Here is a 13,739-nt window from a genome sequence, read left to right on the forward strand (position 1 = left end):
ATAAACTTTATTTGTATAGAACAGGAAATGATCAAACTTAACTCAAAGTGCTTAACATAAAAAAGAGAATAGAAATAAATTATAAGAGGTAACAATAATAATAAAACACAGCACAATGAAATACTCTAAAATGACTGTTATCGGCTCCTTCTTTCTTTCCTTCATTTCAGTTTTCCAGTGAGCTGTGGCTTCAGAGATTGTTCGCTACAATTAACTAAAAATAAATCTAAAACCACTAATTTTCCTGCTTGCCATTGATTTAGGAGTACTGAGCTCTGATTGAGACATTTGTGAAACAACTTGGCATAAACTATTCACAACAATCAAAAAACAAAATACAAAAGAAAGAAAGAAAAAGAAAAATAATTTGTGAAGGTATTATGTACTCGGGTACCTGTACAACGCTCTTCCCCCAATAGTAGCCAGGTTGGAGAAAACACCCAAGTCTGTCATGTTGTCAGGCCATGACTGAATGTTTAGAAAACCTAAATGAAGACACGGATGAACATAGGTTATAAATCCACATGAGTACTGACAGACCGGAATCACCTGTCTATCATACTGTCCATTTCCTCATTTGACAAGAAGAAAGTGAGCAGAGAGAACCGGCCTCTCTCTAGAATTAGCAACATTCCAGAAACACAACAATACACACCACCTGAGTCTCATCTGAAATCAGCCAAGCACTTCTAAGCCAGATAAATGTCTGGCACAGCAATGCCACAGAGGAGTTTGGTGCCAGCTATAACAAGTCTGACTTATCAATATTTTTGCATTTCCTTTATTTCCCTGTCTGCTGTTAAATAATTTAGGAGATAAAATCAAAAGCTGAGAAAATGGCCATGGCTCATTTAGGATTTTTAATAATAGATTCAGAAATATGAAATATTTATTAGAAAAAACAGTAGGGGACTACAATCCCCAAGCCAACACCAGAGGACAAACAACAGAGTTGGATAAGGCTACGAGACCAAAGAAAAATCCACAGTGGGTAGAAGAGCAGAGGTAAGAGGGGAGGAGAAGGAGGTGGAAGGAAAGTCTAGACAAATAAAATGGCATGTTTTAAAAACTAAACATGCAATACTCCAGTCAATAAACAGTATCAGACTCTATTATGCTAGACAGTGTTAGTTCTTCCCACAGGATGCATAATTTTGTTGGTCCGGGAAGGGAGGAATGGCAGAGAAAGGTAAGTAGAGCTTGTGGCAACACAATGCCAAGCTTGGCTTGATGACAAAAGACAAAGAGCATCCAGTCTGAGTAGTGACAGGGTCTCAATAAATGCTCATTATGAATGTTTTGTTGGGAAATGTCCAAAACAGGTAAGGAATCATGCATGATTTCCTATTGCAGTTGCAACCAAAAAGGTAGAAAAATTGTATTTTTGCAACTTCCCAAAATGGAAAAACATTTTAACATTTTATGTCATTTACACATATAGCCCTTTTCTTTTTTTAAAAGTGAATCTTTAATGAGAGCATCTTAATGGCAGTCATTAGGATAAAAGAGGAATTTATTCCATTATATAAACCATTATGAGGTATTCATACAGAATGTCAAATATATTGCTGGGGAATGGTGGTTTGTAAAAGGTAATTGCACTTTTGGTATTTGTCCATCTTGATTCTCATGATGTGCAGTTTATGATGCTGTGAGTGCCTCTTAGCCCAGAGGCAGCAGTTCTATAGAATCGTTAGCGCTGTACTTGTCAACACTAATTGTCTTAATGACAAAACCTGCAGTGCTGAGGCACCTCGCAGTTCTGGCACGGTGCTATTTCAGAGGGCTTTGGGTGTTCTCTACTCATGATAACAGTCTACTGCCTGTTGAACTCTTTCCTGTCTGTTCCAATGTAGGGATGGGATAGCAGCGCACATTTACTATCTGTATGAGGAAGGCACGGATCATCAGAAAGTGGGTGAAGATTGTTGATAAGAAAGGTCAAAATAAATAAATAAACACTGGCAATAAGGTTGGTGTTTGTTTAAGCTTCAGTGTGATTAATATGTGTCTTTGTCCAAGCAGAGAGACACTCTAAAAAGAGTAGGTTGCTGCAATTGTGTTATTGTACTGTCAAGTAATAGTAACTGTCACGGTGTAGTAAAAGAGACAAAAATGCTAATAAACATGGTGGGCACTGAGCTGCTAAGCTACAAATAAATAGTACAATTTTAAAGGTGACTGGAAAGGTAGCTAGAATGACTGTTCAGTGCCCTGTTACATATGAATACAGCAACAAAGACAAGTGATACAGTCTGTATATGTATGGAAATTGTATAGAAATTGTTACATAATATCATTGTGCAAGCAACTGTACAATGACAATAAAAGGTCTAAGTCTATATAGTTTGTGTATCATATGAAAAAATACACCAGTATTGTATTGTATTGTATTGTACGCGCTTCCTGAAGTCTGTGCAGAGTAAATGGTCACAATGCATTTTTGGAACAATTTAACTATATACACATTAAATATCCTGCAGGTCTCTACACACTTCACATTTACACTTCAGGCAAACTTGATAATAGGTCTTCCAGTGAAGAGCGATGAAAATATATTACAGCAAGTTATCAATTCAGAGGTTCAACTTCCTTGAGGTAACTGTTGTTGTTGATTGGCATTAATAATAACTGAAATTAACTGAACTGATTTAAGTCATTGTAGCTAATTTGGTTCTAAGTTGTGCTAGATGCCTTAATGTGCATTGGCATCACTATCAACAATCATGTAGGCTGTCCATGAGGCCCTTCATACGGGGAAAAGTGTAGGCCTGATCTTTTCAGACTTCCCCAAAATTGTGGAACCTCACTAGATAGAAAGATCAATGCCAAAAAGCGAGTCAACAAAAATTTTGTGTGCAACATTATGCTAGCTCTTGTATTTTTTTGTATTTTCATGTGAATTTTCATGCACATGGAAAGATCACTTATCAGGAGTGTATGCTCTGCTGGGAGCCACATCAGCAGCACACCAATGTGCATGGTGAATTAAAATGTGGAACCCCTTGGACAAGAAGGCCATGAGCTCATAAACAAAGGTTAAGAGCGCTTAAGTTGTAGTTAATTACATTCTGAGTCACAACACCGAGAAACCCACTTATGCTGAATCGTGCCAGCTACACCCACTCTTTGGGTAAATCCTGACCTGGTAAGAAGCCAACGAAAGGACAAAAAAATAATGGATCAGAATTTGATTTGAGACAAAAAGATGCGTGTGCTGGTGTAGATGATGAAAGCTGTCCTCCTACAGAGCTCATTTGAAAGCTAGAGCAACGCTAGCTGTGACCTTGGGGTCATGGATGCAGGTTGCCTGCTTTTGTAAGAAGTCACGTTCTTCTGCCAGCTCAGAGAAACGACAAGCTGAGATGACACACGTGTCTGACCACATGGCCGCTGGTTTATGCTCCATCACCTGCTTTCAAACTGTCATCACTAACCATCAGAGAGGAAAAGCAAGAATACAAAATGACTTCGAAGTCAAGTTTTGGAGTATATCTAAGTCAGTTTAAAGAGTAAACAACTGGACTTATACAGAGATTTATATACCTTAGCAGATACAAAGAGTTCAGATGCAAGGGTTTCAATCAACTGGGTTCAGTGTCTTGCCTGAAGACACTTCAGCATGTTGAGGAGCGGGTATCAAAATGGCCCCAATGGTGTTAATGGACAATTCACTCTATCAAATGAAAAACAGCTGCACTAGTTTAACTTGCTTTCTTAACTCACTATAATCCTTCCTTTTTTTCCTTTGAGCAGGCTTAAATATTAGTTATAACTGACATCAGTTGTCAGTTTCCATTAAGGAAAGCGCAATAATAAAAATGCTATTTTGTCTGCAGCAGTTATTAGTCATTTCATTTCTAAATCTTTCCTTTTAAGTTTGCTTTTGAACTGCAACAATACAACTTTTTTCCTATCAGAGTGGTGTGATTTATCACATTTAGATTATATAGACAGATGATGGTCCAGCTCAAAAGCATGATTTGGATTGTGAAAAAGTAGGAACACTGCTATTACTACTACATGTATTTTGGCACTTGATTGTGTATATTTATTACCCCCCATATTAGCTTTTAAGAGTAACTGCCATCAGGTATAACAATATTTATTATTATAACTGCTACAGGTATCTTAGATACTTTATACAATTTTTTCTTTTAACAAAATATAACTGATGTAATCCTAAGTAAATAAGTGGTGTTCAGATGAAAGGGATGCACTGATTAATAAGACATCTGCTCCTGTCATTCATGGCTAAATAGCAGCACTGATATTTTACAAGAATATTTTCCTATTACTTCTGAAAATATGACATCAGAGATATGATGTGTCCTTCTGATGGCATTGTCAAATGTTGGGGCTGGAAGGATGACAGTGTACACGCAGCTAAAAAGTGGAGGTGGCATGGAGAGCTGGGGGATTAACGATGTGCACCGCATGTTCTGGCTCTTTTCTTCATGGTGCGTGAAGGGAGAGCTGGGGCTGTGGGACTCAAGGCTAGGGACTCCCTGAGGGAGAAGCAGTAGAGAGAAAGAGGAGACTGAAAGACTCATATGATATTCATCTTATTCTGCAATGCCTGTCCTTGGTTTGGACATTCTCAAGAGGAGGGGAGGACTTGAAGAAATACACATATGCTGATACATGCAAGTATTTATAAGCATTGATGTGAAACTTTCCTGTTCAAGAAAAGAGATGACAGTAAGAGTAAACATTTGTTCTTTCTTTAAATACATACGCGTATAAGACCAATGCAGTGCAACTTATACACTTACCTGTAATTTCCCGAACGGTGCGGAACACATTGAGTTTTTCCGGGTCCAAAGCTTCAATGTTATGATAGACATCCCTGTGAATAAAAAGAGAGATCAGAATGACAAAAACAAATCAAGTAAAAGAAAAAAAAGAATGTTTTTTAGTATTTCCATCTGTATGTGTAAAGGATATTCCTACTTAGAATAGAATAAAATAGTCCTTTATTGTCATTGTACATGTACAACAAAAATGCGATACTTACAGGAAATTTTCTTACTTACAGGTAAGAAAGGTTTGCTACATTTACCAGCTGAAGAGGTAAATCATGTATGTGTACTGAGAATACCTGATTGGGATATTTTAAGTGAACTATATTAAATACATATGAATGAATGCACACAAATAGTACTGTATATCCATGCAGACATAACTAACCACTAACATTATTCAGATTAATCACACTGTTAATAGCTCGATGGTATTTAAAATACCATATTTTCACAAGTATTATAATCAGTTTTATTTCAAATTGCAATTTTGAGTCAAAAACAACGTTTCTGATTATTGAGAGAACAACTCAATTAAGGAGACTGAGAATGGGAAATAAAAGGAAGGAAGCAGTCAGCAAGTACAGCGGTGGAGAAGCTGATACAGCCCCGGAGAGATCTTTGCACAGAGAGGTCACACTTAGCCACTCTCAACTAACATCTGTTAAGCACACATGCTCTAAATGTGTCCATCATGGATGTTCACTTGTGTGTTAGCTGAAGAGTATCATCTATCTTAATTAATAATTGAATCAATCCCCCACTCTGTATGCCAGGTGACCCAAATTAAACACACCATCTATGCTATGAGACCAACAGGTGCACACTTAGTCTAGTTGAAGGCTAAAATGGTCACAGTAGACTTGCAGCTGCGATTTTTACTTTTAGTTACTTCCAACTTCAGTGAGGTGTGCACTACCTGTGGGCTCTTTTTCAACAATCCATTGTGAATGCTCAGTGCTCGCTCAGCTGAATACAGAAAGGCTGAATGGAATGGGAAAAGCCATTTTATATTTAGGCAGATTTTTTTCTCCCACTCTGTCTTCAGTCATTCTGATAAGCTGAATCTTCTCAGCTCTCACCCTTTGATTCCAGTAATGAGGAACACCAGGTTGCCATTGATTTTGGTGCAGTTGACAAACTTGTCAATGTTGTTGGAGTCCACTGTCTGAGCAGTCTGTAGGCTTGCTGTGCCTATTCCATCACATGCTGAAAGAAACACAGTGAAACCATGAAGAGAAAAAAATTGCATCAATTAATTCAATGGTGCAAACATGCAAAATACGAGGTAGATTAACGGTTTGATGCAATCAGGACAACATGTACTTTTCCTGCATTTGCCAAAGTAAACCCAATAGTGAAACTGACAACAGTGCATACATACAACTATATAGTGTTAATAATAAAATAGCTAAATCGATGGAGAAAAACATTCAGTAATTATCTGCTGCAACTATATGTTTGAATTTTACCTTTTGGACAGATGTCAGTACAAGGGATGCACATCTTAATGCGATTCTCCTCCACCTCCATCTTGTTACTGGGGCATGCTCTCACACAGGAGCTGTGGTCTACCACAAAGTTATCTGGAAAACAATTCATTGTAAATGTCAAATACAGATGGCTGCTGTTTGTCACACTGGAACATACAGAACAATAAGTGGCAGTGGAGTGTAGGCAATCACATAAAAAAAGTGCTGAAAGTGACTTTGAAAGTGACTTTGCCTCACCATTATTTTTATTTATTTATTTGGTTATTTATTTACTTATTTTGCATAGGATTTATGTGAAAAACTACCAAAAGAAAAAAAGCAGCATACTTTCATAACAGTAAACAGTTAAATGTTTATATTATTCTCTATCCTGTGTCTGTTTAAAAGTAACAATGCCTTGAAGCGCAGAGCTCCCCTTCCCTCCCTGCTGGTTGGCCTTTTCAGTGATGTTTTGAACAGCATGGGGTGTCCACAATTAGCTGTGGGTGTGGTGAGTGGTTAGCTTGTGGTTAGCAGTGGCCAAAGAATAATTTATGAATAAAATGAGTGAGAAGAGATATGCTGCTAATGCAGACGCAGGCCTCTACTTCCCCATCACCTGTACTGGCTTTGCAAACAAGACTGATGGCTTGTCAAGATGACATGTTGGAATGACCAAGTGTAGCAGTGTAGCAAGCCAGCCATCCATCTTCTTAACCACTTATCTAATTAAGGGTCGTGGGGATGCTGGAACTTAAACCAGCTTTCACAGGGTGAGAGGCTATGTACATCCTGGACTGCCAACTTATATGTACAATGGCAGTTATGTCAATTTGATTGGACTTAAAAGAAAAAAGAACACACAAATGTGAGAACCCAGCCTAACAAATACATCCCATGCCTCTTATTCTGACCTAAACTTTAAAACTTAATGACTAATGTAACTCAACTTTTTCTACTCTTAACACAAAACTTTATACAAGTTTTACTCTTAAACAGCCATTTGCTGAAGTTAAAAAAAAAGTCCTTTGCAAAATGTCCCTTTTACAAAACTGTAAAAGTCAAATTCGTCCTCACAGACATAGTCACGCTCACACACACATAAAGACTATTTTAGGAAAGAGACAAGCTATATTTATGTTGCTAGTATTTGCCCTAAAAATGATCTACCAGCAGTAATGAGAAAGTTATGAGAAACCTAAGGAGTAAATGCAATTCAAGAAGCAGCTGCATTTATCTTCCAGTCCAATGCAAATGAGGGTTATAAAGAACATAACAGGCATTGCTACTGTCCATTCCTCCTGCTTGTGGGTCTCGAAGACCAAGGCAATCAGCTGATGGATTGCACGTGGATGCAGGTGTAATTATCCACAGTAAACTGAAACTGTCCCATTAAATTTGTACTTAAAGTGTAGCTATGTAGAGGTTATGACTTAAGATTAATGTTTAAAGCAGTATGCATGTATGTGGAGTATCCATGTTTGTGTGTGTGTCTGTGTGTGTATGTATGTTTGTTTGTGTTCGTCCAGGTGGTGAGACTTACGTGGACACTTCTTGACGCAGAAAGCTCCATAGGTGTACTTTGCCCTAGGGTTATGCTCCAGCTGGAAGGTGGTAGGGTTGTAGACAAATGGCTGAGGGCACTGGGTCACACATGCCCCACTGTCATTAAAGTTGGTGCAGGCCTGCAAACATCCACATAAGTATTATTAGCAGTAGTAATTGTAGTAATAGTACTAGTACTTGTAATGGTAGTAGTAGTAGTATATTTACATGATCCGTACACAGTCACAGATTAGGTTACTTTTGATTGGGTGGACAAAGTTTGGTTTCACGTTTATTCATAACTGCTGCCAGCCTGACCCCAGGTTTGTATTGCAATTTCCTTTCAGTGTCCAGTAGTGATATTAGTGAAAGGTGGAGATGGAGACTATCAGCATGCACCCAATGATATTACAATCAGGAAAGAATACCATTTGAGTTGGCCTTTAAGGCCTTTAATTTTACTAAGAAAAATCAAGCTGGTGTGGAAAAAAGTAGATACAGAAATGGTATTTTGCTTGATTCTTTTTTAATATAAAAAAGTTCTACTACGGAATTTTAGTCTGGTTGAGCTCTGGACTTTGACTGGGCCATTGGAATACCTTGATCGTTTTCTTTTCCAACTATTGATTTTTAGATTTGCTCCACTTGCCATCACAGTCTTGTTGTACAGCCCAATTTGGACTAAGCTGTAGCCATGACACAGACAACTTGGCATATGACTTAAGAATACAGAAGAGTTCAGGTTAACCTAATAACTCCAAAGTGGCCAGATTCTATGGCTACTGAACAAACCTGAATCCTCACCCGTCTACCAACGTGTTTAATATTTGGTATAGGGTGTTTATGACATCCTGTGTTTTGTATTTGGCAAATGTGTCACTATAGCCACACATTGCAACTTTAATCTTGTGTGTCCCAAAATGACCAAAGGTCAAATTTGCCCACCTAAGCTATACAGCATTGTTCTTTTTAAATAGAAAAGGCTTTCTCCTGGCATCTTTCCAAACAACCTATACTTGTTCAGTCATTTTTAGTTATGCAATTGTACTGTCATGAACTTTAACATCCATCCATCCATTTTCTTCCACTTATCCGGGGCCGGGTCGCGGGGGCAGCAAACCAAGCAAAGAAGCCCAGACCTCCCTCTCCCCAGCCACCTCCTCCAGCTTATCCGGGGGAACGCCAAGGCGTTCCTAGGCCAGCCGAGAGATATAATCTCTCCAGCGTGTCCTGGGTCTGCCCCGGGGCCTCCTCCCGGTGGGACATGCCCGGAAAACCTCGCCCAGGAGGCGCCCAGGGGGGCATCCTTGTCAGATGCCCGAACCACCTCATCTGGCTCCTTTCGATGTGGAGGAGCAGCAGCTCTACTCTGAGCCCCTCCCGGATGGCAGAACTTCTCACCCTAGCTCTAAGGGAGAAGCCAGCCACCCTTCGGAGGAAACCCATTTCCGACGCTTGTATTCGCGATCTCGTTCTTTCGGTCACTACCCACAGCTCGTGACCATGGGTGAGGGTAGGGGCGTAAATCGACCGGTAAATTGAGAGCTTCGCTTGTACACTCAGCTCTCTCTTCACCACAACAGACCGGTATAGCGTCTGCATCACTGCAGCTGCTGCACCAATCTGTCTGTCGATCTCCCAATCCCTTCTCCCATCACTCGTGAACAAGACCCCGAGATACTTAAACTCCTCCACTTGGGGCAGGGTCTCGTCCCTGACCCGGAGTGGGCACTCCACCCTTTTCCGGCTGAGGACCATGGCCTCAGATTTGGAGGTGCTGATTCTCATTCCCACCGCTTCACACTCGGCTGCGAACCGTTCCAAGGCGAGCTGGAGCCCATCACCTGATGAAGCCAACAGGACCACATCATCTGCGAAAAGCAGAGATGAGATCCTGAGACCACCGAAGTGAAAGCCTTCCGCCACTTGGCTACACCTAGAAATTCTGTCCATAAAAATTATGAACAGAATCGGTGACAAAGGGCAGCCCTGGCGGAGCCCATCACCCACCAGGAACAAGTCCGACTTATTGCCGGCTATGCGGACCAAGCTCTTGCAACGTTCGTATAAGGACTGAATAGCCCATAGCAATGGGAACTTTAACATGTAACATGCTAACTGAGGCCTGTAGAGTCTGAGATGTAACTCCTGGACTTTTGGTAGTTTCTCTGCGTATTTGACCTTGGGAAGATGAATGACTTTCTTAAGTGTTTCCTACTTGAATGAACAATTTTTGTCACTGTAGGCTGATGGACTTGTCCGTTTCCAGATTGGGCAGCAACAATTGCTTCTCTAAGCTCATTACTGATGTCTTTCCTATTTAGCATTGTGTTAACACACACTGAAATGCTTTTCACCTCTACTTTATTATTATTTTGTTATTGCAGTACCTGCCAGTCCATTGTAAAAATTAATAACAAATATGATTGAAATACTGATGAATTTAATTATACTTTGTTTTACTTTACACCCAGAGGTTGACTATATGCACACACTGGTACAACTGTTAGGCTACGTAATTATAATGCATGTTGAACTTGATTTTCTGGATGTTTGCTTGAGGAAATTCTCTCTGACTGGAACTCCTTAAATTTTAATTGAATATCCCTGTACTAAGACATGTATTTATATGTGATTACAGACCCTAAAAAACATATACTTGTACACATTTAATGTTATCTATGATAATAATTTAGAAATAAATTCTTGTGTCTGAAGACTTTGAATTTGCCAAGATTCAATCAAGAATTTGCTTTGCCATTTTCTCAATTTTATGATGATTGTGAAGAGGACAGAAGAATAAAAAATTATGATACAGCACTTGCTTTTCCAAAGCCAGGAAGAAGAGCTCGATTAGCCACGGACTCACAGCCTCAGAAACAAGTTTAACATGCAAACGAGCACAGATAAAAGTGATAAAGCACATGGCAAAAAGTCAGAATGAAGAGTTCCCGGTGAAGTCTATATTTAACAATGACACTCATGTCAGGAAGAAAAGAGAATTAAATGTCATCAAATGATATTTGCCATACAAGTGGCATTTAAAAACTGAGTGAAATCCATTTTAAGAGGTACCTGAAATTGAAGGAAGGAAAAAGTCACAAGTAAAATGTGTCAGATTTAAGAAACCAAAAAAAAAAGAAGAATAAGAGAAACGTAAAACAAAGTGTTAACACAAAATGTTATCTGCGTAACCATATTGACATGGTAATATCACCAGGAAAATGATCACTTTAACCTCTTTTGTCACACCGTAATGATGTAAAGTGTGTGTATGTGTGTGTGTGTTCACTTACAAAGCAGTCTGTGTCCTTTGGGCCATAACAGCCACCTGCACACTCACGGTGGCAGCAGTCACTAACAAAGGGACCAAAGCAACGGCCGTCACACTGCTCCGCACACACTGTCTTAGTTACTTTGAAGTTACAGGCATGTTAAAAAGAGAGAGACACAAACAAAGGATAAAATGTATATATAATACACGTACTTTATGCATACATATATAAAACGTAAACACAACACAGTCTTAGAATGTGTCTGTCTAGCCAGTTCAAATGGCAGGTGAAGTTAAAAAAATTAAAGCCCAGTCACTGGAAAGTTGTCACTGTAAAACCTTTGAGAGGTGGGGGGGTAATTTGGTTCAACTTCATCATCTGCTCTGGAAGTTATATATACTATACTAACCTAACTAGATGGCAAGTCACAAGTCAAACAATCTACCATCTATTGCTTTGTAAAATGTATGCATACACATGTTTACACGTGTCTGTGTCTGGTGAGTTCAGCTGAAGCAGAAGTTTTTTTTACCACCTACTAACTATCTTCAATCATGTTTTCATCTCTGCTCTCGTCTGCTGTCTGGCTCAGTGTGACAAAGACATAGCGATTCTTATCTGAATGTACTACCAAAGTGAACATCTGTCCACCTTTTCCTTACATGCCCTTTGCAATCATATGGGCGGCCGTATGTCTGTGTGCCATTCTTCTTGACAGCCATATATAAATGTACATAGGACCCTGCAATTTCACAGGTAAAGACAGCTGGTAATTGACATAGCTTAAGTGTCAGCAGTGGGACTTTCATTATAGAGCAGGAATACATAACTAAGCAGTTATGGATGAACCAGTAAAGTTGGCACAAGATAAAGTATTGGGGTGGGTTAAAAAAAGATATTATACATAGTGGTTTGGATAAATGGATGTACTGTAATTACAAATTAAACTATTTGCATAATTTTGTTGTTATCATATTTACTTTTACTTCTAAATGACTGAGGCTCTCTGTTGTTTTTATACTCAGTCATGTTGGTAATTAGTGACAGCTATGGCTTTTGGTTGTATGAGGTGAAAGATGCTCGACGACATGGAACCAGCGATAACTGAACACAAACAACAAAAGAATGTAATTAGAATAAAATTCAATGTAATTTTAAGATTATATTTGGTGATAAAGGTTAAAGCGAACTGGTCAGAACTGAAACTAAGAAAGTAAATTGCAACCATAAATATTACTGGGGAACGTAAGGCTACTATTGTACAACATAACACATCTATTGGTGGTGCTTATTTTTGTTTTGAGCAGGGCCATTGTTTTTTTGATCTGTGTTATGTTTCCCTTCAGCCTTGTGTTGACAGGACACCATCGCCATGATAGATAAAAGCTATGGACAAGTCGCCAAACAAACACGGACACACAGACACACACACACACACGCTCATGCTACTGAGTGGAATGCTACTGATTTACCATCAGTAGCATTCCATTAACAGTGCCTGGCCTGCATTAATATGGTCTGCATTATTCAAAAGACACTTTGTCAAACAAATGGCCAAGCCAGATCGCCAGAGACGGACACAATGACGTTTGTCAATTTGGCTTTAAAAATCCACTTTAAGAATAACTAAAGACAAAAAACAAAACAAATCAAATTACAGGCTGGAACCAAAAAAACACTAAATGTAGTCATCTCATGAAATATGCCTGGAAGCTTTCATTTGAAAACACTGCCAATGCTGACATCACTCACAGGAACCAATGCCTCTGAGTTCCCCTGTGAATTTATTGTTATTATTATTATTATTATGGGGCACATCTGGTTCTCAACACCTGTCTTTTTCTGAGACAAAATATTCAGTTAATTTTTCAATTTAATCTTAAGTGAAACTTTATTTAAATAGCGCATGAATGTCTATAGATCAAATGTTTGCCTTACAGTGCTATGGCTCAAAAGTTTACAGTTAAAAGGTAGCAGTTTGCCGTATGAGGTCAATTCAATTGCATATCAGTTACAGTGATTTCCAATGATGAAAGTGAAATGACTTCTTAAAGCAAATGGAAAGCATATCAACGATAAATAGTGTGCTTAATTTGACAAGTATAAGTCTTTATTTGCTAATTAATGCCCTTGTTAATGCCCCATTTTTGAAATTATTTGCGTTTCAAAAATGCCTCATTAACTAGATGTAGTGATAAGGCTATGATGAATAAACTGAAATGAATAAACACCTTCATCATGGGATGTTTGTGACTACATATGCTTCTTTTTTATCTATGAGCTGATAGATCTGAGATATTCACCACTTGTAGTCTCACAGTATTTCTATTTTGTGTGTTTAGAAGGTCCAGAAGTTTATTTTGATGCAATTTAACATGGGAAAGATGGAGCAAAACTTCCTCTTTGCATTTCACGCAGTACATACACACACACACACACACACACACACACACATATATATATATATATATATATATATATATATATATATATATATATACACACACACACACACACCACAATCACCAACCAGTTCAAAGGGTCTGATGTCATCTGTTATTATCAAGGACCACAGAACTTGTCAGTTGCGATCTTTGCAGCCAGTGGTACAACTAATAAAAATTGCTGTTTCATTTAGAGCAGGT

The 13,739-nt window shown here is 38.7% G+C and overlaps 1 protein-coding gene across 1 annotated transcript in view; it reads right to left on the reverse strand.

Annotated features, from left to right (window-relative positions):
- The window catches only part of LOC134644308 (receptor tyrosine-protein kinase erbB-4-like), a 303,631-nt gene that overhangs the window by 84,264 nt on the left and 205,628 nt on the right, over positions 1 to 13,739 (reverse strand). The window contains exons 6-11 of the mRNA XM_063497223.1: positions 11,116 to 11,234; positions 7,818 to 7,959; positions 6,275 to 6,388; positions 5,885 to 6,011; positions 4,776 to 4,849; positions 395 to 485 (exon numbers count right to left, since the gene is read on the reverse strand). Coding sequence (XP_063353293.1) covers positions 395 to 485; positions 4,776 to 4,849; positions 5,885 to 6,011; positions 6,275 to 6,388; positions 7,818 to 7,959; positions 11,116 to 11,234 — 667 coding nt within the window. The remainder of the gene's footprint in view (positions 1 to 394; positions 486 to 4,775; positions 4,850 to 5,884; positions 6,012 to 6,274; positions 6,389 to 7,817; positions 7,960 to 11,115; positions 11,235 to 13,739) is intronic.

The sequence above is a fragment of the Pelmatolapia mariae genome, linkage group LG16_19 (genome assembly GCF_036321145.2).
Source record: "Pelmatolapia mariae isolate MD_Pm_ZW linkage group LG16_19, Pm_UMD_F_2, whole genome shotgun sequence".
Lineage (NCBI taxonomy): Eukaryota > Metazoa > Chordata > Actinopteri > Cichliformes > Cichlidae > Pelmatolapia > Pelmatolapia mariae.